The sequence below is a fragment of the Phascolarctos cinereus genome, unplaced genomic scaffold (assembly GCF_003287225.1).
Source record: "Phascolarctos cinereus isolate Bilbo 61053 unplaced genomic scaffold, phaCin_HiC Scaffold_4;HRSCAF=312, whole genome shotgun sequence".
Taxonomy (NCBI): domain Eukaryota; kingdom Metazoa; phylum Chordata; class Mammalia; order Diprotodontia; family Phascolarctidae; genus Phascolarctos; species Phascolarctos cinereus.
This window is the reverse complement of record NW_027555847.1, coordinates 221277781-221305764: the sequence shown is the minus strand read 5'-3', so window position 1 is coordinate 221305764 and position 27984 is coordinate 221277781. Positions and strand designations below refer to the sequence as shown.

The following is a 27984-nucleotide window of genomic DNA, read 5'->3' as shown; positions in this document are numbered from 1 at the left end:
TATCCACCTTTATCGGGTGGGAAAGCAGTCTGAGAGAGGTAAAATTACTTAAGGTCATTCAGACAGTGTTAGAACCAAGATATGAATTCATGACCTCTGTTGTGCCCCAGCATTATTTCCTTTTAAAAAGAAGCCCAACCCAAAAAACAAATTTTGATTTTTTTGATGAATACTTGTATGTTTTTATATCATCTTAATTTAAAAATTTATCCTTTTCTGCTCCTGATATAACAAGTTGTCTCTTGTTATAAAGGATAAAAAAGAAAAAGGAAAAGAAAAAAAGGCAATTCTTCAAAACCAGCACAATTGTGTCTAAAAGACTATGCAAGGGGCAGCTACGTGGCACAGTGGATAGAGCTCCAGGCTTGGAGTCAGGAGGACCTGAGTTCAAATCTGGTCTCAGCACTTGACACTTACTAGCTGTGTGGCTCTGGGCAAGTCACTTAATCCCAATTGCCTCACCAAAAAAAGAAAATAAAAAGAATATGCAATGTTCCATATTCATAGACCTCCACCTCTGGGGAAAAAAAATAGATGTATATAACATTCTTGCCACCAGATTATGGTACTTTCCATCAGAGACCTTACTACTGATCTGAGTGATGATGGGTCTGATTCAGTGTGGTAATTCTGATCTTCAGTTGAACATGTTTTTATAGCAGAAGATAATATAGAATTTTTTGGGGGGAGGATGGATAAGGAATAATGACTAGAAAGTACATTTAAGAGGTTCATAGATTTATAGCTGGAAGAAACATTATAGGGATTATAGTGACCAACCCCTTCATTTTACAAAGGGGGAAATTGAGGCTAGAATGAATCAATTGCCTGTGAGTAAATGGCTGAGCCATATTGAACCTAGGCCAGATGTACTTTATCATAGGAGAGTAACAAAAGAACAATTCATTCATAATAAAAAGGAAAGAAACAGATTAGGGAGCAATCTCGGCCATAAATATTTCTGTGAAAAATCTGGTATTTAAAACCTGTAAGGAACTGGTACAGATTTTTAAGAGTAACAACCATTCCCCAATGAATAAATAGTTAAAGGATATGAATAGGCAGTTCTACAAAGAAGAAATGCATTTTTAATAACCACCTGGAAAAAAATATTGAAATTAATGATAAAGAGAAATGCTAGTTAAAACAACTTTGAGAAATAAACCTTACACCACTGAATTGGTAAAAATAATTAAAAACTATAAAATTCAGTATTGGTAGGGCTATGGAGAAACTAGCCCACTGTTAACATTGTTGTTAGAGCTGTGAATTGATATAGCATTTTTGAAAAGCAGTAGTCATATACAATAAGTACTGTGTGCCATTTGGCTCAGTGATCACTTAAGGATGTTATTGCAAAGAGGGGAAAAAGGCCAATCTGTGCAAAAGATTTTAGTGGTTTTATCCACGATAGTCTAAACCTCCCTCAAAACCCCAAACTGCAAATGATTCGTAGGTTCAGTGACTGGAGAATGAATGGCCACAGAAATGTGGTATGTGAGTGTAGCGGAGGATTGTACCATAAGGAATGATAAGTATAGGTTGCATGTGAAAGGATCTAGAGTAAAGAAAACAGAATAAGAATGTAAAACTGACTACAATTATGTAGAAATATTAATGATAATAACAGTATGTGCAGTAACAACAGCAAAAATAAGAGATCAGAAGAGTAAGTCAGTGTAATTCTAGTGATCGAATTTGGCTTCAAAGAGAAAATATATGGGGAGGTGGGGAACTATGGGTATTGAATATTGCATTTGCTGTCAGGCACAATCAGTGTGTCAGGTAGTCTTGCTGAGCTGTTGTTATTTGTTGTTTATTTTTTTTAAAACCTTTGTTTTGAGAGAAAGTTAGCTGGATGGAGAAGAGATATGTTCAGAAAGGAACATGAACTATAAACAAAAGACATCAATACAGTTTTTTTAAATAGGGAGATACAACATGTTAATTGTTTTATTAATGTGCACTTTTTTTTTCAAATGGATCCGTTAAGGGGACTCCTGGTAAGGAAATTCCCTCCACTGATGTAGGTTAGTAAGGGCCCTTCAGTTTTCTGTCTGGCACAGTCGGACGTTAGATGACTTGTCTAAGCTCCCATAGCCAGTATGTAGCAGCCGCAGTCCTCCTGACTCCTAGTTCAGCTCTCTGTACCTGCTACGCCATGATTGCTTCTCTAATGAACAAATATATTTTACACATTTGTTTAGAGTTTGTGTTTTTATTTTAAAAGGTTAGGGTGGAGGAGACAGGTATATATGCTGATGCCTCATCATGGCAGAGATGTGACTCTGGATTTACAAAGGTACTTTGACTAGTTGTCCAGAGTAAGTCCCAGGTTAGGGAAGAATGTAGGTGACTTGCTCAGGATCACAGAGTGAATTAGTAACAAAGCTGAGATTAGCTTTGCCCAGATTGCTTTGAATACCCAGTTCATAGCTCTTTCTCCTACATCTTAAATTTGGTAGTGAAATTTAAAAAAAAAAAAAGGCCTTCTAAGTGAATTCCCCCTCATTCTTCTGGTTCAAGGACTTAAAGAAAAAAGGGATGTCATATAGAAATACCAACTGTTGGCAAATTAACCCAGAGGACTATGACCTCCGCTTAATCGAGGCATTGTAATTTCTTGTACAAAGAAAGAACAGGACCGTGGACATACAAACGTGTCATAGACTTGCTTTTCATCTGAGTGTAGCTAAACAACGTATAATCTTTAGAGAATGCAGAAAAATCCAGTGAGAGAGGTACAGAGTTAGCTGGGAGGGAGGGGGGTTACAAAGTAAGGAGATTGATGAGGGGCTATAATAATGGGAGAATCATTGCGTTACAGTGGCCAAGTTAGGGGGAGGAAAGGTTGTAATATTCTGAGAAAGGTAAAATATTAATGAAAATTGATTATAGCAAGTTGAATATATGTTTTCAACTAGTCTACCTATAGGAAGCAAAGTTTCCCATTAGAAAGAAAATTTCTTCGTGGGTAGAAACTTCTAGCCTACCCATAAGCCTTTTCAGTAATGTCAAACTTTCTAGAAACACAACAAAGTAACATTGGACTGGGACCCTGATTCCACACTACAAAACCCCAGCCCCAGATTTTTCTGAGGTCCCTTTGGAGAGCTGAAAGCTTAGAAAAAGGCCAAACAGTGAAAAGGGAAAAAAAATCAGGTGTTTTTTCCCTTTCTTCTTTCCCATGTGATTGGGTTAATGAGTTTAAGAGAAGGAAGAAAAAGGACTTATTGTTGCTTCTTAATGTGGTTGTAGCTCACCAGGTCCCTTCCCCCAGAACAGCATCATAGGTACATAGATTGAGATGTCAAAGGCACCTTAGAGGTCATCTAGTCCAATCTCCTCCTTTAAAAAAAACAACAAACAATAATGTGTTTTTGTATCACCTTTATTTCTGAACATATCTGACTTCCTCCCCAATCCAGTAAGCCATCCTTTTTGACAAAGAATTAGAAAGAAAGCTAAGTGGCGCAGTGGATTGAGTGCCAGGACTGAAATCAGGAAGACTCATCCTTCTGAGCTCAAAATTGACCTCAGACACTTACTAACTGTGTGACCCTGGGCAAGTCACTTAACCCTGTTTGCCTCAGTTTTCTCATCTGTAAAATAAACTGGAGAAGGAAATGGCAAACCACTCCAATATCTCTGCTGGGAGAACCTCAAATGGGGTCACGAAGAGTCGAACATGACTGAAAGGACTAAATAACAACAGAAAGGAAGGAACCATGTCTGACAGCATATGCAATATTTTATATTACCAGTCTGCAGACGTTGCACAGAGAGAGAGAGAGAGAGAGAGAGAGGGAGGGAGGGAGGGAGGGAGGGAGAGAGAGGGAGGAAGGTCATTTCCTCAACTCTTCTCTGAGGCCAAACTTGGTCATGATGCCATATTATACATTGGGCTCGTTTTGTTTTGTTCATGTATATTCTTATAGTCATTATGTATATTGTTTTCTTGACTCTACTTCCCCAGCATCAGTTCCTCTAAGTATTCTTAGATGCTTCTCTGCATTCTTCTCATTCGTCATTTCTTAGATTCATATAATCAAAGAGCACTTCTTAAGGGCTCGCTCTGTATCAGGTAGGCACTGTGTTCTCCCTAGAAGATAGAAAGATTTGAAAGAAAACAGCCCACTCTTAAGGAACTTACCTTCTTCCTTTTACAGATGAGGAAACTGAGGCATCTCGAGGTTAAGAGATTTACCTAGGATCACATAGATTATTAAATGACCAGGCTGGGATTTAAATGTAGCTCAAGCTGTTCACACACTGCTGGAGCCCAGGCAGGGTTCACAAGGAGCCTGCTGCTATGTGGTACATCCCATTTCCCCATCTACGTCTTTAGCTCTGACTGAGCATATTCTTCTAGGGAAGGGGTTTGTAACCACTTTTGTGTCATCTACCCCTCTGGCATTCTGATAAAGCCTATGGATCTCTTCTCAGAAAGTTTTTAAATGCATTAAAAAAAATATAGAATTAAGGGGCAGCTAGGTGGTGCAGTGGATAGAGCACTGGCCCTGAAGTCAGGAGGACCTGAGTTCAAATCTGGCCTCAGACCAAACACTTGACACTTATTAACTGTGTGACCTTGGGCAAGTCACTTAACTCCAATTGCCTAAAAAAAGGAAAAAATATATAGGATTACCAAGGAAACCAGTTATATTAAAATACAGTTATCAAAATATGTTTTTTAAAAGTTTAGACTCCAGTTAAGAACTTCTGTTCTAGAAGCATTGATAGGAGTTTGAGTCTGGGCATAAGTAATTAGTAATAAACAAAATAGGTAATGACTTACATTTGTTTGAAATTTTTAACTTTTTCAAAGTACATTAATTATCTCTTCTTCCTTCTCATGATAACCACACGAGAGAGATGAGACAGAAGTATTACACCCACTTGTAGATAAGGAAAAGGGTTAGTGACTTTGTCCATGGGTCAGAATGGAATGGGGTGAGATGCATCTGGTGACTCTTTGTTACATGCTGTCACACACACACACACACACACACACACACACACACACACACACACCCCTTCCCCATTTCCCTTCTCCTTCCTCAGACCTGGCTAATTGCCATTTACCAGCTCCGATGAGCTCTAGACAGAAATTGTCCCAGAGAGATATATGCAGTGGGGAGAAGGGTGACAGCTGGTGTGAGCAGCCTGGAGTCGCCTAATGAATCATAAATAACAGCTGTTGGGTTCCATCTCCAGCCTGCAGTACTGAAAGGCTAGAATGTCTCCCCTTGGCTTGGTAATCGCCCTGCTCTATTCCCCAGCAGGAGGTGGCCTAGCCACCTCTTGCCCCAGCATAGACTAGAGGCAGGAGGGTCAAAAACAGAGGGGTGAGGACCATTTGTGAAGGATGTGAAGGGTGTCATCTCCCTTCCCACCCACCTCCTTAACTAGATACACTTCATCTTTTTCTATCACAAAGAAAATCAGTGTGTTAAGGACTGAATGCACTGGAGAAGGCCTATATGCAGCCTGATCTTCACCCTGGTTATGACATTTTCAGCCTTTGGCAATTTCACTGGTCGCTTCCTCCCACCCCCACCTCTATTCCTACAGCTCATTTTGACATGTAACTACTTCCTGGTTCCCAGGAAACAGAAAGCCCCTCTGCAGCTTTCTCAGGACCTACTGATCCTGACTCCCTTAAAGGATGAGTGACTTATCCAAGGTCACCCATCCAGTATGTGGTAGCTGCCATTTTCCACCCCATGAGTCTTCAAACTGAACAGTGTTTGCTCATCCATCTTGACATTAGGAGAGACTCAGAGGCAGAGGAAGGAGGTGTGTGAAAACAGGGCAGCCTTGTTAAAATTTAGTCCGGGAGCTGAGTTTTAGTTAGCCAAGTGCAGATGCCGACTGAGGGGAAGGTATGCTGGTTTTATACTGTGACTCATCCCAGAGGTTCACTCACTGTCCTCACCAATACTGTGCCCGTCTCTCTTCCTCTTCATCTTTGAATCTCCTGGTTTTTTTCCTCCTTCAAAGTGTTACTACCTACCCTAAAATCTAAAAAATTCAGTTATATTCACCAGACACCACTGGGTGCCCAGCTGTATGCTAGGCACACAGAGGAATACAAGAGAATTCTCAGACTTGAGACAAGTTCATAGAATCATAAACTTAGATCTACAAGAGATTTTAAAGGTTGCTGAATTCAATTCCTTCATTTTCTGGGTGGGAATACTGACACCTAGAGAAGTTAACCAGCTTGACCAGAGCCATACAGCTATGTCTAAGGTTCTTTCTAACACCATCCAACACCCTATTCATGAATCCCACACAGGAAACCATTAGAGAGCAATATACAATTGTATGCATTTGTGTTCGATAACTCTCTCTATATCTCACCTCTCTATCCTTTCTTTCCCTTGACTCGGCCTGTTCTTTAACACCAGAATCTCCCCGAGAGACCTGTCCTCCTTGGGAAAGTCTCATAGGAGCAGAGTGCTGGACCTGGAGTCAGGAAGGCTCATCTTCCTGAGTTCAAACCTGACCTCAGACACTTACTAGCTGTGTGACCCTGGGCCAGTCACTTAACCCTATTTGCCTCAATTTCCTCATCTGGAGAAGGAAATGGCAAGCCACTCCAGTATCTTTGCCAAAAACAACAACAGAACCCCAAATGGGGTCACAGAGAGTAGGACACAACTTAAAAGTGACTGAACTGAATGTCTGCTGGTCTACCCAGCCGTTGCCTTCTGAGTCCTTTTTGTGACTTGCACGGTGATTTGCTACAAAGGAATTGCTATGAGATTTTATAATATCAGATGCTTTGTACACCCTCAAAGTTTGCCTGTGCCCATGACCAGTCATCCAGTTGATGGGGAGGCCCAGGGACTAACTTTTTTGCTTGCTGTCTGTACCAGTCATTTGGCACTTGTCACCTATTGCCTTGTGCTGTTAGTTATCATTGGGTGAATCTAATTATGCCTTCCTCATGAGACTCTCAGCTCCCTTATGGCAGGGATGGTAGTGAAAAGTCTTAGAATGAAAAATCTTAGAATGTCAGAGGTAGAAGGGGACCTTCAAAATTAGGTAATCTAATGCCCTCATTTCATTATCAGTCAGTTAGGTGGCAGAGTGCACAGAGGACCAGGCCTGGAGTCAGGAAGATTTATCTTTGTGAGTTCAAATCTGGCCTTGGACACATACTAGCTGTGTGATCCTGGGCAAGTCACTTCACCCCGTTTGCCTCAGTTTTCTCATCTGTCAAATGAGCTGTAATGTGAAGGAAATGGCAAACCACTCTAGTATCTTTGCCGAGAAAACCCCAAATGGGGTCACAAAGAATCAGACATGACTGAAATGACTAACCAAAAATAACAACAGTAATTCAGCGTCCTCATTTTGTCAGTCAGCTAGCATTTATTAAGCACCTACTGTGTTCCAGGTACTGTGCTAAGTGCTGGGAATACAAAGAAAGTCAAACAAAACAATTCATGCTCCAAGGCAGCTCAGAGTCTAATATGGAAGAGACAACTATGTATGTACAAGATATAGATGGGATAAATTGGGGATAATATCAGAGGGAAGGCACTGAGATTAAGGAAGATTAGGAAAGGCATCTTGCAGAAAGTGAGACTCTGTTTGAAACTTGGAGGTGGAGATGAGAAGGCAGAGAGTTCAAGGCAAGAAGGATAGCCAGTGAAAACACCTGGAGAATTGGGAAATGGAAGGTCCTGTACAAGGAGAATCAAGGAAGCCAGTGTCCCTGGACCACAGAGTAATGGAGGGGAGTGAGGCCTAATCATTTTTCAGATGAGGGCCTTCAGGCCTGTAATGTCTGTGCACCCCCCACAATTCCTACTACACTGTTGTTAATTCAATTTAACAAATTTAATAAATGCATACTCTGTGAGGCTGGTGATACGTAGGCAAAAAATGAAATTATCTTCCTCCCTTCAAGGAATTTGCCTTCTACTAGGGAAATACAGCGTGTGCAAAGATAAGTATAGGATAATTTTTTTAAATTTTAATTTATTATTTATTTTTAACAGTCTTTTTAAATTTTGAGTTCTAGATTCTCTTCCTTCCTTCTACCCTCTGTCCCCACCCACTGAGAAGGCCAGGCAATATGATATCAATTATACATGTGAAATCATGCAAAACATATTTCCATATTAGCCAATATAGGATAATTTGAGGGGAAAGATGCTTATTATAATAATAACTAGCATTTATATAGTGCTTTAGGTTTGCAAAGCACTCTTCAAAAGTTATCTTGCTTGTTCTTCACAGCAACCGTGGGAATGGGTGCTATTATTTCTTGGGAGGTAGATAGGTGTTATTTTTGTTACAGATGAGCAAACTGAGGTTGAAAGAGGCCAGTTAGTAAGAGTCTGAGGCCAGATTTGAGCTCAGGTTTCCTTTTTTCCCTCTTTCTTTTAAAATAGTATTTTGTCCAATTACATATAAAGACAGTTTTTTATGTTAATTAAAAAAAATGTTTTGAGTTCCAAATTTTCTCCCTCTCTCCCCTCCCCCCCCAAGCAATTTGATATAGGTTATATATATGCAATCATGTAAAACATATTTCTATATTAGTCATGTTGTGAAAGAAGAAAAAGTCCAAAAGGGAAAAAAAAATAAAGTGAAAATAGTGTGCTTCGATCTGCATTCATACTCCAGTTCTTTCTCTGGATGTCCATCATGAGACCTTTGGAATTGTCTTGGATCATTGTATTGCTGAGAAGAGCTAAATCATTCATAGCTAATAATCATACAATGTTGCTGATACTGTGTACAATGTTCCTGGTTCTGCTCACTTCACTTTGCATCAGTTCATGTCTTTCCAGTGAACTCAGGTTTGTCTGACTTCAAGCCTACTGCTCTATCTGTTGGGCCATCTAACTGCTTTTCATGGTACGTTGGTACCATGGTACATATAACCCTTCCTGATCTCAGCTACTCCTGCATATCTGAAGATAGCCATGTGTTGAAGTTTGTTTTTTTTAAATTGGATTTTGAATCAGAGGAGCTAAATTCAAATTATAGCTCTGCTACCTTGAACGAGTTCTGTAATCTTACCAGCTCTCAGGAAGATAAAAAGGGCTGGATTAGATGAACTTTCAGGTTCCTTTCAATTCTAGACTTGTGGTCCTGTATTGATCCTGTGATCTAACCAGTTTTGGTAGATGTGCTATTCTGGAACCAAGGTCTAAGGTAATGAGGGAATCACAGATCTGGAAGGGGCCTCAGTGGCTATCTAATCCAATCCCTTTGTTTTACACGTGAAGCACTGTCAAGCTAAGTGACAAGGTCACACAGACAGTAAATGGGGAATTGGAATTTGAACCTAGGTGCTCTGCATTCTTCCCAGTACACCATGTTGCTTCCCCTGATTCTCTCTTTGTCCCTAGAGGTTCCTGTTCATTGAAGCTTAGATTCTAGTTGAGAATCTGCCCCGTGTGGGCAGGGCCTGAAATCAGAAAAATAAGGAACAGGATAGGACACACAACTGTGTTACTGGGCTAAGGTCAGGAGCAGAAGTCAGAGTCCAAGGATGAAACAGGAAACACATGAGGATCAAGGTCAAGTTTTTTTTTTTTTGAGAGTATGATTCAGACTTGTGATTTCATTAGTTTCAGGGAACTTTCTGAGGGAAACTTCCTTGCTTGTGTAGTTTGGCAACCTATCTGTTGCTTATGGTTTCAGAGAGTTGCCTGGGGCAGTAGGGGGCTAAGTAACTTGCCTATGACCACACAGTAGGTATATGTCAAAGGCAAGACTTGAACTCAGACTGTGGTTAAGATTGAAAGCTGAAATTAACCTCAGAGGTCATCTAACAACTAGCACATAGTGTTTTTAATTGCTATAGTCCAACCTCCTCATTTTATAGATGTGGAAACTGAGGCCCAGAAAGGATAAGGGACCTGCCCAAAGTCATACTGGTAGTAGGTAACTAACTCCAAAGCCCAGACTCGAAGTCTGGCCCATTCTTCACTGTGCCATGGCCTCCCTCTCAGAGCCAGGTTACCTAAATATAAATGTCAGGGTCCAAGGAGAGAGATGGAGAGGCTATGTTTTTCCCCTAAGGGAATAAGGTGGTAGGATGGTGGCAGGTAGGCATGACTGGTCCCCAAAGTCCATTGCTGAGTATTCCTTTAGGTAACGGTGATACAACTCTTGCCCTTATTCCTAGATTCTTTGGGGGAAGGGGAGGGAGAAGCCGTCTCTCAATGATGGATGGTGTTTTTAGTTAAAGTGCTTTTCACTCTTCAGATGGAGGCATTTCACAATGGAGACAGATGATGGTTATTACTGCTGAGAGACTGGGGCTTTTATCTACTTTGGCTGGCAGCCCCCTCTCTCCCTCCTCCCTCTCGCCCAGCCCACAGAGGCCAGGGAAAGAGGGAGGGAAGCCCATTCCCTGCATTATTGAGCCAACAAACTCATTCATTCGACAAGCAGTCATTGGGTACCCGTGATATGCCAGGAACTGTGGGGGTTACTGAAGAAGGCAGGCTTTATTCGAGAGGAGTTTACAATCTCCTTGGGAGGACAAGACACACGCTTGAGAAGGTAAATAGTGGTACAAGACAGCCATACACAAAGTGCCACAAGGCAGCATTATCGTAAGTGCCCAAGGAGTGATCCAGACACTAGATGCTTTAGGAATTTGGAGTTAGGAGTGGTTGCAAACTGGGCTGTAGTTTAACTCAAGGACCCAAAGAATCCAGGGATGAAGCTAGTTAGTTTGGCTTTATGACTGAGGGCAGGTTGCTTGGTATCTCTGAGTCTCTCTTCTAGTCTGCCTTTCTGACCTTACCTCTCACAGTGCCCTCTCATGTGCTCCAGGGTTTAGCCAAGCTGTCCTCTGTACCCATACCATTCCAAGCTTTTCTGCCTTTGCTCACTAACTCTCTATTCCTGAAACATTCCTTTCTCCTCTCGAGTCTTTCCATCCCCTGAGAGGGGCAGTGTGGTATAGTAGAAAGACCTGAGTTCAGATTTCACTTCTGACATTTACTAGTTCTATGACTCTGAGCCTCAGTTTCCTCATCTGTCAAATAGGGATGATACCTCTTCCTGGGATTGTTGAAATGATCACATGACATTATACAAAGTGCTTTGCAAACCTTAAAACACTGTATGAATGTCATTTATTATGATTATCACTTGTTGAAAACTGCTTTCAAGACTTAGGTCAAATGCCACTTTCTTGTAGCTTACTCTGGCCTCCAATGCAAATGTGGTCTCTCCCTTCTATGACATCATGCTGAGCGGCAAAGTGGATAGAGTGACTGACCTGGAGACGAGGAAGACTCATCTTCCTAAGTTCAAATCTGGCCTTATACACTTCCTAGCTATGTGAACCTGGGCAAGTCACTTAATGCTGTTTGCCTCATTTTCCTCTTCTGTAAAATAAGCTGGAGAAGGAAATGACAAACCTCTCCAGTATCTTTGCCAAGAAAATCTCAAATGGGGTCACAGAGATTGGACAGGACTGAAATGACTGAACAACAACAAACGTGAGAAACAATGTGTGTGGTGTGTAGTCACAGTGTCAGGAAGACCTGGGTTCAGGTCCTGCTTTTGACATGTCTAGCTGTGTGACCCTGGGCAAGTCACAGAAACAGACTGAATCAGCTAAATTGCTAAGGCTTATTTGTTACAGAACAGGTGCTGATCTGTGATAGAAGGAGTTCCCCTCACTCCACCAATGAATTCACAGATCCAATTCCCAACCCCCCTCCAAAAAAAAAAGATCAGGCTAAATGGCCCTCTAAGGTCCCTTTCAACTTTGAAATTTTTCGATTTGTTCCCTTCCTTTCATTCTCACTTCAGCTAATTTAGTTCAGGCCCTCATCAGCTCTCATCAAGACTTTTCCACCAGCCTCATAATTATTCTTTTCAATTCATGCTTCTCACTCAGACAACAAAATGTTCCCAGTGAGTTGCTCTGCCAGGCTCTGATGTAGGTTTCCAAATTCTCTCACGCCATCCCCTTCCTGTGTTCTATTCCAGCTAAACTTGGTTAGTCACTGACCCCCCTCCTGCCCTCTTCCATCCCCACCCCCACCTTCATTCGTGCTGTTCCACGTCCCTAGAATGTCGTATCTCACAGCATTTCAGAGTTGGAAGGAATATCAAAGGTCATCAACTTCTACATGGTACATAAACCCCATCCTCCACTTGAATACTGACAGGGAGCTCATTACCTCACAAAATGGCCCATTTTACTTTTAACCAGTTTATTATTATTATGTAATTTAATTATGTATAAATTATATATAATTATATAAAAATTATTGAGACATTTTTCTTTGTGAAAAGGAGCTAAAGTCTACTTCTCTGTAACTATTGAAGTGGATGGTGTAGTGGATAAAGGCCCAGCCTTGGAGTCGAAAGGACCTTGGTTCAAATCCTACTGTTGTCATATTCGCTGTATTACGTTGGACAATCATTTAACTCACTGTCTTCAGGAAGCTCTCTAAGATGAGTTGTGGATCTGCCCTGCTAGAGGGAGTTTCCACCCTGATGAAATGGATGAAATTATGTCCCCCCCAACCCCCCACCCACACCACATACATATACCCCTTACAAAAAAAAAAAAAGTTAGGAAGTTTTTCATCATAACAAGGTAATCTTTTTCTTTATCGTTTCCCCCCATTTCTCCTGGTTCTGCTCTCCAAGGCCAAGTGGACCAAGAAGCAGCCAGGTTGTGCAGCAAATTAGAGGTGTCAAATTTTCGGCCTGTGGCCCCCAATGTTCCTAAGTGCAGCCTGAACAAGATTAAATTGCTATTGAGAAATGTTTGACAAAATAAATAAATATACCAGAAAATACTGATAATATTAATTTGAGGTTTTCTAAGTCAGTATGCAACTGGCAGAGTGCTGGGCCTGGAGTCAGAAAGGCTTGGCCTCGAATACTAGCTAGAGGTGCCTAGGCAAGTCACTTAACTAACTCTGTCTGCCTCAGTTTAATCATCTGTAAAATGGAAGTAATCATAGCTCCTACCTCCCAGGGTTGTTGTCAGCCTGAAATGAGATAATATTTGCATTTGCAAAGTGAAAATATCGTATAAATGTTAGCTGCTATTATTATTATATTCTACATGTGATGACTCAAACGCTGAATGGAATCAAGCAGATATTAACATGATAATTAGCAGAGGAAAATGTTTGAGCTTGCCAGATGATCAACTGACTTTATGGGCCATGCTGCTAATCTTCCCATAGCTAGAATGCTTTTACTCTCGTCCAGCATATTCAAAAACAGACCCTCAACTCATTCTTTTTAAGCTATGCAATACTGAAAATAGTAATCATTCAGAAATCTTTAGGTACTTAATCACTTTCACCTATTTCCAATATGGAGCAGACTGAACAATCTTAGCATCCTAAATTTATAGACTTATCCATAAACATAAATTTATAATTAATATAGATAGAATCTTCATATTCTAGCAGTTGGAACTCAAATCATTTCTTTCCTAACTCTTCCCATATCACTTTTAAAAAAAAATCATTATAGCTCAAAATAAAACATCTCAAATCCCAAGGGCACCTCCTCATTCATTCTCAAAGTAGACAGTCTATATTAATAAAGTCTAGGGGAGGGGCAGCTATGTGGTGCAGTGGATAGAGCACCGGCCCTGAAGTCAGGAGGACCTGAGTTCAAATCCAGCCTCAGACCAAACACTTGATACTTGCTAGCTGTGTGACCCTGGGCAAGTCACTTCACCCCAATTGCCTAAAAACAAAAACAAACAAACGAAAAATAAAGTCTAGAGGAATAGACTCATCTCTTCTTAGCAATGCAAAGATCTGAGACAACTCCAAAGGACTCATGAGGAAAATGCTGTGTATATGCAGAAAAAGAACTATGGAGTCTGAATGCAGATCAAAGCATATTGTTTGCACTCTCTCTCTCTCTCTCTCACTCTCTTTTTTTTTTGCTTGTTTCTTATTTCTCATGGTTTCTCCCATTGGTTCTAATTCTTCTTTATAACACGACTAATGTGAAAATAAGTTCAATATGAATGTATATGTGTAGCCTGTAACAAATTGCACACTGTCTTGGGGTGGGCAGAGGGGAGAGATGAGGAGAAAATTTGGAACTCAAAATCTTATGGGGGGCGGGTAGGTGGTGCAGTGGATAGAGCACCAGCCTGAAGTCAGGAGGACCTGTGTTCAAATCTGGCCTCAGACACATAATACTCGTTAGCAGTATGACTCTGGGCAAATCAGTTAACCCCAATTGCCTCACCAAAAAAAAAAAATCTTATGAAGGTGAATATTGAAAACTAAAAATAAATAAACTAATTAGAAAATTTAAAATAAATAAAGTCTAGAGGAGTAGATACAACAGGACATGTGAACACAGAGCATTCTGTTCCCACTCTCTAGGCCTTCGTGTGGCTCTCTCCAATGTCTACAATATACTCCCTATTCACTTCTTTCTTAGAATCCCTAGAAACTGCCATTTGCATATTGAGGCTTTTCTGATCCCTTGTCTGATTAAGAGGATAATGACCACACCTACTTGATAATAATAACACCAGGTTGTTGTGGGGATCAAATGAGGTAACATGCGGACAGTGCTTTGCACACCTTGAAACACTAAATAGATGTTAGCTATTCTTCTCATTCTTTTTCTCTTCCTCTTTCTCTTCTTCCTATTGCTTCTTCTCCTCCTTCTCTTCCTCATCTTCTTCCTCCTCCTTTTCTTCCTTCTCTTCTTCTCCTCTTCCTTCTTTGTATTATTACTATCATCCCCCAATTTCTTTTATTTACCTTGTAAATACTTATATATGTATGAATATATCTATATCTATATACACATATATAGATATAGATATCTTATCACTCCCTGTAGAATATAAGTTCCTTGAAGATAAAGGCTTTCATTTTTGTCCTTGTGTCCACGGTGCCTAGGATATAGTAGGTGTTTCTGAATGAATGAATGAATGAATGAATGAATGAATGAATGAATGAATGAATGAAGAAGGCTCAGGGAGCGAGGAACAACGGATGGCAGTTTCTGCTGGTGAGGACTGGGTAACTGGGCTGTTCTCCTCCTGCACTGACCTCAGTGCCGCTGTTTGGCATTCAGAGCCCTTCACAGTCTGGCTCTAATCTGCCTGTCCAGACTTATTTAATGTTATAGCTCCTCAAGCAGTCTGGCATCCAGTTCCAGCCACGGTGACCCTGGGCTTGCCGCTCTCATTTCTGGCCTTGGTGCCTTTGCACAAGCTGTCTTCCGTGTGTGGAATCTGCTCTGGAATCCCTTCCCTCACTTCAGGGCTCCACAGAAGTGACACCTCCTATAGTAGGCCTTTGTGATTCCATCGTCCCTTCAGCTGACACTGCTCTCCTCTCTGAAATAACTGCATTTACTTGGTGTGTATTTATGTGTCTGTGTAAAATGGGCAGCTAGGCAGTTCAGTGGATAGAGCGCCGAGTCTAGTCGGGAAGACTCCTCTTTCTGAGTTCATATCTGGCCTCAGACACTTCCTAGCTGTGCGACCCTGGACAAGTCACTTAACCTTATTTGCCTCAGTTTCTTCATCTGTAAAATGAGGGAGTTAGATTAAATTACTTTTCAGGGCCCTTTCAGCTGTGGATCTATAATCCTCTGGCCCTATTGAATCTATTTGAAATGTGGAAATCCCTCCTTTGGTGCTTTCTGCCTTTGTGACCCTAGGCAAATCATTTTACTGTCCGTGGTCTTCATTTCTTTGCAGAATGAGGGAGGGGGTTGGACCAGATGCCCCCTAGGATCCAATCTAACTCTAAACATGTGAATGTGTGAGATTAAGGTCACAAAACCACAGTCAGCACGAGAACTCAGACTTCTCACACTTGGCATGGGGCAAGGAGACGGGTTGCTGCTACAGGGCAGGAATGTTTTAAGAAAAAGATTAGAATCCCCGTGGTCTAAGACTTCACATTTGTGTTTTCAGACCTGTTTTCTCTTTTGATCCTCTCATACTAACCCTACATGGTCTGAGCAGGGGGGATTATCGTTCTCCTTCTCTGAGAATACTTGTGGCTGTGGTTCAGTCTTGTCTGACTCTTCGTGACCCTGTTATAGGGTTTTCTTGGCAAAGATACTGGAGTGGCTTGCCATTTCCTTCTCTGGTAGGTTAAGGCACACAGAGGTTAAATGACTTACCCAGGGTCACACAGCTGTTAAGTGTCCGAGGCTAGATTTGAACTCAAGTCTTCTTGACTCCTGGTCCAATGCTCTATCTGCTGAGCCACCTAGCCGCCTCCTTCCAAGAATCCTAGAAACTTGCTAAAATGTCCTGTATCTGCATAACATCCCAGCTTGTCCCATGTCCCCAAAAGGATTGGTTTTTTTTTTTTTTAGTCACAGAGTGAATGGGGAGGGAGGGAGACTTTAAAAACAAATTTTGTCCATGAACATATGAAGGCTATTTTACTGAATGACTTTTTAAAGTAAATGTTCCATTATCCACCTGTTGCTTACTGCTTTGGATCTTCTGTGAAATCCCAGAGTGGCATTTCTCTGCCTTACAAAATGTTTGCAGGCTTCAGCACACCATCTGGTGGTGTGAGTAGGCATAATTAGGAAGTTCAGTTTTTTTTTTTAAATCACCGATTGTATTCCAAAGCCAAATAGCATTATCAAAAATCACTCAGTGCTATTGATCATCCATGTCACTGTCACCTCTCCATGAAGTGGATAATTGAACTGTGTCTATATTGCAGAAAAAGAAAATGACAATACTTTACATTTATATGGCCCCTTACAGTTAACAAAGCACTTTCCTCACAATAACCCTACAAGGTAGATAGTAGAAATATTATTGTCCCTATTTTATAGATGAAGAAGGTAAAACTCAGAGAGGTTAAGGGATCTGCCTAAGGTCACATAACTAGTGAGTTACAACTTCTGCCCTCTCCTTCCTTCTGTGCGAAAGGTAGAGGATTGTGAGTGTAGAATAGTGTGTGTTCTCCAAGATGTTGGTCTGTTTTACTGAACTTTTTTTTTTTTGCTTAATTGATTAATTTATTTTTAGTTTTCAACATTCACTTCCACAGTATGCAATCTGATGTAGGCTCTACATATACATTCATATTAAACATATTTTCACGTTAGTCATGTTGTAAAGAAGTATTAGAACCAATGGGAGGAACCATAAGAAAAAAGAAACAAAACAAAACAACAAAAGAAAAAAGAGATCAAATAGCATGCTTCAATCTGCATTCAGACTCCGTAGTTCTTTTTCTGGATAGAGTTTTCCATCATGAGTCTTGTGGAATTGTCTTAGATCCTTGCATTGCTAAGATCCAAGTTTATGAGAGTCAGTCATCACACAACATGGCTGTTGCTGTGTACAATATTCTCCTGGTTCTGCTCACTTCATTCAGCACCAGTTCAAAAAAGTCTTCCAGGTTTTTCTGAAGTCTGCCTGCTCACCATTTCTTATAGCACAATAGTATTCCATTATATTCATATACCACGACTTGTTCAGCCATTCCCCAATGGATGGGCATCCCTTCAATTTCTAATTCTTTGCCACCATGAAAAGATCTGCTATAAATATTTTTGTACTTGTGGGTCCTTTTCCCATTTGTATGATCTCTTTGGGATACAGCCCTAGAAGTGCTATTGCTGGGTCAAGGGGTATGCACATTTTTATAGCCCTTTGGGCATATGAACTTTTTTTAGCCTTTGTTATAAGGCTCAACAAGTAGGAGAGTGGGGAGGAGTGTTTTCGGAATGAATATGATGTAAAAATAAAGGGCATCAGCATAAATTAAGGTTTCTTCTGGCTTCGTGGTATAACGGGAAACTCCCTGATCATTTCTCAGAAAGTTAGAGGATCAGGGGGCAGCTAGGTGGCGCAGTGGATAGAGCACCGGCCCTAGAGTTAGGAGTACCTGAGTTCAAATATGGCCTCAGACCAAACACTTGACACTTATTAGCCGTGTGACCTTGGGCAAGTCACTTAACCCCAATTGCCTTAAAGAAAAAAAAAGAAAAAAGTTAGATGATCATAGCTTAAAGAAAAAAAAAGAAAAAAGTTAGATGATCATAGCTCTAGAGCTAAAAGGGACTTCTGAGGTCATCTAATCCAACCTCTTCATTTTATAGATGAGGAAACTGAGGCCCAGAGATCTGAAATGCCTTCCTCAAGATCGTGTGCTTCTTTTGGGATGGCGAATGAGAATGGACTAGATGACCCCTGGGGTCCCTTCTCTGAATCTATGATTCACTATGTGTGATGGTGACAAGGCACACAACCTCCTTGTGCCTCAGTTTCCTCAACTGTAAAACAATTGGATTAAGGTTGGGTTAAAGAGCTTTCAAGGTCCCTTTCAGCTCCCTAGGAAGGAAGGAAATATGCACTTGTTAAGTACCTATTATGTGTTTGGCATTATGTTAAGCACTTTACAAATATTATCTCCCAACAACCCTGGGACTTGGGTGCTATCATTATCCTCACTTTACATTTGAGGAATTGAGGCAAACAGTGACTTACCCAGGGTCACACAGCCAGTAAGTGTCTAGAGTAAGAGGCTAGATTTGAACCCAGGTCTTCCTAACTACAGGCTCAGTGCTCTAACCACTGTGCAACCTAGCTGCCTTCTAGACTTCACCTATGTGCCTGAAATACTGGGGCCTGCCTAATGCCTACCTCCTTAAGGGTAATCAATGGCTATCCATTGGCAGTGACAGCTGCATTCAGAAGTCTCTTCTTTCTATTCCCAGAAATCCTTCACTATTACTTGGACTGTTCTGCTGGATACATAAACCCCTTTCAGCAGGTGAGTAGTTCACTGGCCATGAGGCCCGATTTACTTTCTTATACACCAAAACCATAGCGTCCTGGGAAAGGGAGAGCTTTGGGGTTTTCCATCTGATCTCCAGCCTGTCTGAGAACAAAACGTTCTTCCTGTCTTGTTCTGATTCCTATAAAGAATAGGAATAGCTTAGTCCTGCCCCCCCAAACCCATTTGAACATGAGGCTCTTAGACTTCAGAACCATGATTGTGCTTCTGATGAACAGCAGAGCCCCAGAAGGTATCGGGGGGTCACTGTGCTGTCCAGGGAAGGCAAACCTGAGGGGAACCTTGGGGACAAGCCAGCTTCTCCCTAAAGGAATCTTCCCTCCTACTAAATCCTAGCTTGATTCCTCTAGGCTGCTCCAGCCTTTCCCCAGAAATGGCCGTTCCATCTCTTATGATGATCATTGTCTCATGTTTTATCCTTTTGAAGTCTGGAGGGAGCCCTGGCTCCTGGGTACCAGTGAGAAAACTAATGAGATTGCTGCAGGCTTGAGTTGATTCTCACAAACTTGCTGTGAGCCCAGTGGCACGCTGGGGTTGAGCGCCTGTGAGAAAAGGAATTGCTGATCACCTGCAGGAGCAAATTCCCTGGGGAAAGTTGAGTACTGTCCATGGATAGGTCTGAGTGGTGGGCAGTAGTGAAAGGGAAATGGAGGGGACATAATCAAACGTATTTGAAAAGCCAGGGGATACCAGTTACTGGAGTAAGGCCTCCCTATTCAACAGAAAACTGCCGGTAAAATCGTGAAGCCATAAAGCAGATATTAGGCTTGATCTATTACACAGTGTGCCACAAATACTCCATAAATGAACCAAATATAAAAAGTTGGATCATAAATTGGAGGAGAGGGAAGGCAGTACCTTTCACCACTATGGATAGAGGGAGAATTCTTAACTAAACAACAGGTACAGATGATCATAAAGGAAAATGGACAATTTTGATTACATAAATTTTTAAAGCTTTTGTAGAAGCAAAATCAACACACTTAAAATAAGAAGGGAAACCACCAAGTGGGAAAAGGGAATGGAGAACGAGAAGGAATCTAATATTCCTGGTGGTAATAATAATTACCAACTACAGTTCTTTTTTTTACTTTACTTTTTTCCTTACAATGTTTGGTTATGTCAATCCATAAGGTTAGACAGGGTAGGTGGCGTTATACCCATTTTACAGATGAAAAGTCTCAGAAAGGTTAGATGACTTGTAGACCGCTAGGTGATGCTGTAAGTGTGCTCAACCTGGATTCAGGATGACCTGAGTTCAAATCCCACCTCAGGCATTTATTTAGCTGTAGGCAGCCCTGGACAAATCATTTAACTTCTGCCTGCCTCAATTTTCTCATCTGTAAAATGATGATAATAATAACACTCACCTCTTAGGGCTGTTGTAAAGATCCAATGAAATAACACATAGGGCACTTTGCAAACCTCGAGCCCTGCGCTAGTCATCATCATTATCATCATCATTGTTATTATAGCTAGCATTTATATCGTAGCTACTATGTGCCGTGCACTGTGCTAAGTACTATATAAATAGTATCTCATTGGATCCTTACAACAACCCTTCAAGATGGGTGCTATTACTGTCCCCATTTTACAGATAAAGAAATCGAGGCAAACAGAGGTTAAGTGACTTGCCCAGGGTCACTTAGCTAGTGAAGGGCTAAGGTCACATTTGAACTCAGGTCTTCCTGATTTCAGGCTCCATGCTTTATCCACTACACCACATAGCTATCTATCAATATTGTTGTTGTTGTTAAAGTGGCAGAGTAGCTGACTTCCAGTTCTGTGTTCTTTCCACTGCCTTTGTTTCTTTCTGAAAAGTGATCAGTTGGCAACCAGTTAAGTTCAAGAAGGGCAGGGAAAGACTGAGGGGGCTTTAGTGGCAAACCCGTTAGCTAGGCAGGGGTACACTACAACAGCACATCTTCGAATCCTCCTTTGAGGGAGGTTTTGGGAGATGCAGTCCCAGGGTACAGGATGTGAGCAGATTCAGGGTAAGTGCTAAGTGACTCTGGGCATTGACCGTGAAGAGGTTTCTCCTTCCCTTTGTGGGCATGGGGAGGCAGTAGGGGATGGGTTAGGGATGGTTCGGCCCCATCTCCCTCTGGGGACTGAGCTGGCCACATTTGTGTTGAACAGAAGCTGTCTGGGAGTCACAAAGCCCTGGTGGAAATGCAAGATGAGGTTCTGGAGCTCTTGAGGTCTGCGCTTAGAGAGTACCCCACCTCCAAGGTAAGAATGGGGAAAGGGTGCCGTAGTTTCTTAAAACCCTTTGCTCCTAGGCAGGGGGTAAACTCCCTCTCCAAACCTCCACTCTGTTTTTAACTGTCACTTTTTGGCATTTAGTTTCTTAAGCAGTCAGAGCACAAGGCTGATGAGGCCGTAGTTAGGAGTTCCATCCCTGAGGGTTGAGCTAGTTAATGTCATTCTGTTCTTTGGCCATCAGCTTCCTTCCTTGTCTTAGCTCACATCTTCACTGACCTTGAAGAAGTCTGAGTGAGAGGGTATGGATGGATTAATTATAACCCATCCCCACCACTGGTGGGAGGGGGAGGAAGTCATTCCCGTCCCATAACCTATCGACAGTAGACTCAGAGTATACATACCCTTTTAGGTCTAAAAGTGGTCGTGTTTTATTTTTCTTGCCTTGTTATTTCCAGGATTATCTGATACGCATCCAGGAAGTTCTGAATTCCACAGAGATCAATCTACAGCATTTGACCGCCCTGGTGGATTGCCGCAGTCTGCATCTGGTGAGTGCCCATTAAGGAAGACTCTTAGCAGCCTCTGCTTGGAGCCTGGGGGTTACGTGTAGGGGAGCTGTGAAGAGCGTGTGGCTGGTGAAACAAGACCCAAAGTCATCCAGAATATATAGGGCCCTTGGTGGTTCATTTGAAAGCATTTTGTACATCTTAAGCCCCAAAGATTTAGGGGTAGGAGTGGCAGTAAGTACCGGAGGTGGGAAGAGGGAAGACTAAATGGTCAGAAGGTTCCGGAACATAAACCTGCTATATAGGCTTAAGAATGGCTAGCCGAGGGGGCAGCTAGGTGGTGCAGTGAATAGAGCACTGGCCCTGAAGTCGGGAGGACCTGAATTCAAATTTGACCTCAGACCAAACACTTGGCAAGTTGCTTAACCCCAATGGCCTTAAAAAAAAAATGGCTAGCCAAAGACCTGGCTAGTATTTGTTTGGGGTCTGGAATCATGGGATTCTTTAATTAAAGAACCTTAAAACTAAAATGAACCCTGGAAACCATCTAGATCAAGGGTGAGCAAGCTATGGCCTGCAGCCTCCTCATTTTACACGTGGGGAAACTGAGACCCAAAGAAGGGACTATATACAGACCATTCTAGTGGCAAAGTTAGGACTAGAATTACGTCCTCTGCATTTCTGGTCTGCTACTTTATCCAGTATCCTATTTTATAAAATAATATTATTATAGTATTGTTATTTTCAACAACAAATATTACATTAATGTAATGCTTTATACTTTGAAAAGTATATTCACATCTCTTGTCTCATTAGAGTCTCACTACTCACTACCCAGAGTTCCTCTGGGGTTAGTGGTTGTTTTAGTCCGATTTTGCAAATGATGAATCTGAAGTTGAAAGAGGAAAATGACCTTTGCTAGTCGATAACATGAAGCAGCTAGACAGCAGACAGCTAGTAACTGTCAGGCTGGATTTGAACTCATGAAGATGAGTCTTCCTTACTCCAGGCCAGGTGTGCTATGCACTGTGCCACCCAGCAACCCAACTTTGAGCATTCTGTATGAATGTTTGTAGCTGTAGCTTTTACTCCTGGATTCTTTCTTGGATTTTGTTTCCTGTGAACTTCTGGGTGTCTCAATTGCAATCTTTCTTCCTTCTTGTCATCCCTCTCTATGATAAGAATATACTTGAAGGATATACACAGGCAGGCAGTCATCTCTCTCCCTCATCCTTTTCAAACCCCTTGCTGTTAGATTTGTAGTTCAGACTGTAAGTACCATGAAAATTCAGCAGACACGGCTGTCTGAATGCCTCTAATAGTTGCCTGGAAGTGGGATGGCTGTCTCAGGAGGTACTCAGGAGAATTCCTTGTCATAGAGGCCTTCAGGCATGGGCTCAATGACCATTTTGGGCATGATGTAGAAATGATTTTTGGTCCAACTACATGGTGATGATAATGATAATTCACATTTGAAGTGGTGTTTGTGGCATAGTAGATGGAGAGCCAGCCTTGAAGTCCAGAAGACCTGACTTCAATTCTTGCCTCTGACACATACAAGCTGTGTGACTGTGGGCAGGTCATTTTATCTCTTACTGCCCCAGGCAACTAAGATTATAATATTCAGAGCAGGTGTTGATCTGCCTAGGTAGAGTTTCCTTATTGGAGTTTCCTGTACCAATTAATTCACAGGTCCAGTCCAAATAAAAAACTAAACCTATTTATTTAGCACTTGAAGATTTATAGAGGCTGGTAGTATATTACCTCCTTTTACAGATAAGGAAAGTGAGGATCTAAGAGGTTGTGACTTGGCCAGGATCAGACAACTAGTAAGTGTCTGAGTTTCAAACCCAGATCACTTGACTCCAAGTCTAATATTTTTTTTTTACCTATGAGATCCCTTCTGATTCTGAGCTACTTTGAGAACCCTATGAGCTGGACTAGGCAGGGATGGTTTCATGAGAAGGCGGGATTTAGCCCGGCCTATACAGTATGGATGTTGTTTTCATTTGTTTTCAGTCAATTCTGACTCTTCATGACCCCATTTGGGTTTTTCTTGGCAAAGATGCTGGAATGGTTTACCATTTCCTTCTCCAGCTCATTTTACAGATGAGAGAAACTGAGGCAAACAGGGATCAGTGACCTGCCCAGGGTCACACAGCTAGTAAGTGTCTGAGGTTGGATTTGAACTTGGATCTTCCTGACTCCAGGCCCTGCCCTCTATCCACTGTGCCATCTAGCCACCCATATGGATAGACTTTTAATAACCAATGAAAAGAGAAAGACAACTCAGTCAAGAGAAATAACATGAGCAGAGTCCTAGAAAAACTCTCTGCTGTTATGTTTTTAGAAGGTGAAGATTTCTGATCCAGCTCTGAATTGGGTTCCCCCAAAGCCGTGGTTAAAATAACAGGCTCATGCCACATGCATGTTGCATCTGAGCATGCTTAGATCTTGCGCTGTGGGCTGTTGAAGAGGAGCCCACAAGATCACAGGATGTCAGAGCTAGAAGGGACCCTAAAGTTCACCTAGTCCAATCCAACTTCTTAATTTTTGTTGTTCAATCGTTTCACCTGTGTCTGACTCTATGTGACCCCATTTTGGGATTTTCTTGTCAAAGATACTGAAGTGATTTGCCATTTCCTTGTCCAGCTCATTTTGTAGATAAGGAAACTGAGGCAAACAGGATTAAGTGACTTGCCCAGGGTCACACATCTAGTAAGTATCTAAACCTGGATTTGAATTCATGAAAATGAGTCTTCCTGATTCCAAACCCAGCACTGTGTCTATCGGGCCACCTAGCTATCCCATTTTTACAGAGTAGGAAACTGAAGCCCAGAGAGAGGCCCAAGGTCAAACAAGTAGTTTAGTGGCAGAACTGGGGTTTGTAATCTGCATTCTTTGACTCCAAATCCAACACTTTGTTATTACTCCAATGCAAGAGAGGTTGATTTCCTGCTCTTGTTCTCTGTCAGAAATGCCTTTCTCCACAGTCTCTAGACTGTGGCCACCAAACTGTCACCATGACTTGGTTGGCCTTGCTCAGAGTCACAGCTACCAAGAGTACCACTCAAAAGCAGTGAATTCAATGCAACCCATGTGGCTTTGAAGGAGGAAGCTGGGTGGCTCAGTGGATAGAGTGCAGGGCCTGGAGTTAATAAAATCTGAGTTCAGATCTGTCTAGCTGTGTGACCCTGGGCAAGTCACTTAACCTCTGTTTGCCATAATCCACTGGCGAAGGAAATGGAAAACCACTCCAGTATCTTTGCCAAGAAAACCCCATGGTCGTGGGGTCATGAAGAGTCGGATATGGTTGAATGACTGGACAATAACAATAACAAATATGACCTTGAAAGTGATTCTGGACAAGATTAGCCACACAAGACTAAGAAACAGAGAAATGTCAAGAGAGTCCATAGACCAACTTGGGTCTTAGCCATTGGTTTTAGAGAAAAGGTGGTTTGGCTGAACTAAGAGTTCTTTTGGTCCTGTCCTCCTTTAGGATTATGTCCAGGCTCTAACTGGCTTCTGCTACGATGGAGTAGAGGGTCTCATCTACCTGGTGCTTTTCTCTTTCGTCACGGCCCTCATGTTCAGCTCTATCGTGTGCAGCGTTCCTCATACCTGGCAGCAGAAAAGGTAAGAGAGGGGAGACCTATAACACAGGGGAAGGACTGTAAAGAGGGATGGGCACTTGTATTATTTGGAGGTAAAATCCAGCCTTCTACAGAAAGCCCTCCCAACCCTCTTAATTCTAGTGCCTTCCCTGTTGATTTATTCTCTGCTTATCTTATAAACAGCTTGTTTGCACATACTTATGTTTGATTTTCATGTTGTCTTTCCCCACCCCCACCCCCCATTAGACTGTGAACTCCTTGAAGGCAGGGACTGTCTTTTGCCTTTTTTTATATCCCCATATATATCTTTATATCCCAACATTTAGCACAATGCCTGGCATGTAGTAGGTACTTAATTAGGATCCCTTTAGGGTTTAATTAAATAGAATCCCTTTAGTATTCAATGTTTATTGAGTGACTGAGTTAGGCTGTAGATATCCTCTAGGGCCCTGAGCAGTTACACTAATCTATAGGACTCAGAGATGAACCTAGCAAGCTATACCCAGAACAGATATTAACAAATATACCCTCAGATTTTAAAAAGACAAATCTAGTTAGAGAAGGAGTTGAGAACTAGAAAGTGGAGACAACCCTGAGTCACCATACCATAGGAAGAGATACTGGCCGCCTCAGAAGCAAATAGAATTGGGTGGGGTGAGTATGAGAGGAGAATGAGGAAGCTTCCTGTTTGTTCCTATTCAGAGAAGAGGAAAATGGGAAGTTAGTTCAGCCTTAGTTGTATGAGAATTAATTTAAAGGAACTAATGGTGAGAAGGCTATTTCTGTCTTCAGATATTCAAAGTCTTGCTTATATGGGAGAGGGAATTAGGCTTATTTTGATTTATCCCCCTGGACAGAAATAGGACAGATGAGTTGAAGGCCGAGTGGGGAATAGATTTGTGCTCAATATAAGGAAGACATTTAAATTTTAGAAAATTGCCCAAAAATGGAATGAATTGCTTCAATAGGAAGTGAACTCCCTGACACCCCGGATGTTCAAACTATGATTTCGTCATCTAAGGATATTATATAGAAGAGTCATGCATCCAGCAAGGGATCTAAATTGCTTTTTATGGTGACATAGTGGAATAGAGACCTGGTCTCACTAGCTGTAAGATCTGGGTTCAAATCTCACCTCTGGAACCTGCTGACTGTTACCCTGGACTAATTACGTTACTTCTCAATCCTCCAGCCAGACTATAAGTTGAAGAGATAGTACCAAATTGCATCAATAGAGAGAGTTTCCCTACAACAATTAAATCACTTTTAAACCATTAAATTAATTAAATTAAAACCCTTTCAAACTCTTTAAGATTCAAAGATTTCATCTGGGAGCCCAGTTACTAACGTATTAACCTGACATTGCAGGATCTTGCCTGCCACCTGCTGCCTAAATGGAATATACCATGGGAAAATATCAAGTCTTAACTGTTAATGAAAAAAGTAGTAGTAATTCCGTACATTTGTATTGCACTCTTTAGCATTCGAAGAATTTTTATATTTCAAATTGGATGCCCTGTTGGCATCTTGGACTGATGGAACTGATCTTTTACCCCAACCTTCCCCTGTACCAAACTTCTCTCTGTCAGGGGTACCTTCCCATCAGCCCTACCCTCTTTCATTTCACATGTCCAGTTATTTACTGAAGCTGGTTGATTCTTCCTTGACAACATCTCACATCCATCTCCTCTGCACTCATGCAGCTCCCACGCTAGTTGAGGCCCTCGTAACCTTCTTTCTGAACTATTGCAGTATCTTCCTAATTGGGCTCCTTGCCTCATGTGTTCATCTTGCCTCCCTAGTTCATCTCTTCAACAGTGGCCAAAGTGATATTCTTTTTTTTTTTTAAATTTTTTTTTAGGCAGTTGGGGTTAAGTGACTTGCCCAGGGTCACACAGCTAGAAAGTGTTATGTGTCTGAGGCTGGATTTGAACTCAGGTCCTCCTGTCTTCAGGGCTGGTGCTCTATCCACTGCGCCACCTAGCTGCCCCCCAAAGTGATATTCTTAAAGCACATTATCTGACCACGTTATTGACTGCTGCTCAATTAATTCCAGTAACTCTGGCATTTAAAGCCCTCTGCAAATTGGCTCCAACCTACTTTTTCAGGTTTATTGTAAATGACCCCCTTTTCCCTCCCAATTGCCCAACCTTCTTGCTATCTTTCATGTATGACATTCCCTCTCCCATTCCTTTGCCTAGGCTGCCTGGAATGCCTCCCCTTCTCACCTCAACCTCTTTTTCTTTTCTTTTTTAATTTAAAATTTTATCCCCCTAACTACATGTAAAACCCATTTTTAACATTTGTTTTTTTAAAAATTTTGAGTCCCAAATTCTCTCCTTCCCTCTGTCCCCTCCCCCTCTTATTGAGAAAGCAAGCAATTTGATGGAGATTACACATGTCTCACCTCAAACTCAGAATCTTCACTTTCCTTCAAACATCAGTTCATATGTCACCTCCTATGTGAGGTTTTTTCTACTTTCCCCAGATATATGTATATCCCTCCCCAAAAAATTACCTTGTATTGGACTTTGGGAAAAATAATAATATTAATGATAGTTAGCATTTATATAGCACTTGCTATGTGCCAGTCACTGTGCTAAGTGCTTTATAATTAATATCTCATTTGAGCCTCACAATAACCCTTCAAGGTAGGTGCTGTTATTGTCCCCATTTTACACACAAGGCAAACAAAAGTTAAGTGACTTGCCCAGGGTAATACAGGTAGTAAGTGTCTGAGCTGGGATTTGATTTCAGGTCTTCCTGACTCTAGGTCCTGCATTCTGTCCACTGTGCCACTTAGATAATAAGCTCTATTTTGGACATGTTGAATAGATAGATAGATGGATAGGTAGATAGATTGATGGA

The 27984-nt window shown here is 41.6% G+C and overlaps 1 protein-coding gene across 2 annotated transcripts in view; it reads left to right on the top strand.

The window, feature by feature from the left end:
• TTYH3 (tweety family member 3) overlaps positions 1-27984 on the top strand; it is a 241389-nt gene that overhangs the window by 141626 nt on the left and 71779 nt on the right. For both annotated transcript variants that reach the window (XM_078152926.1, XM_020975229.2), the window contains exons 8-11: positions 18709-18764; positions 20928-21020; positions 21449-21541; positions 25002-25138. In XM_078152926.1, the coding sequence (XP_078009052.1) occupies positions 18709-18764; positions 20928-21020; positions 21449-21541; positions 25002-25138 (379 nt within the window). The remainder of the gene's footprint in view (positions 1-18708; positions 18765-20927; positions 21021-21448; positions 21542-25001; positions 25139-27984) is intronic.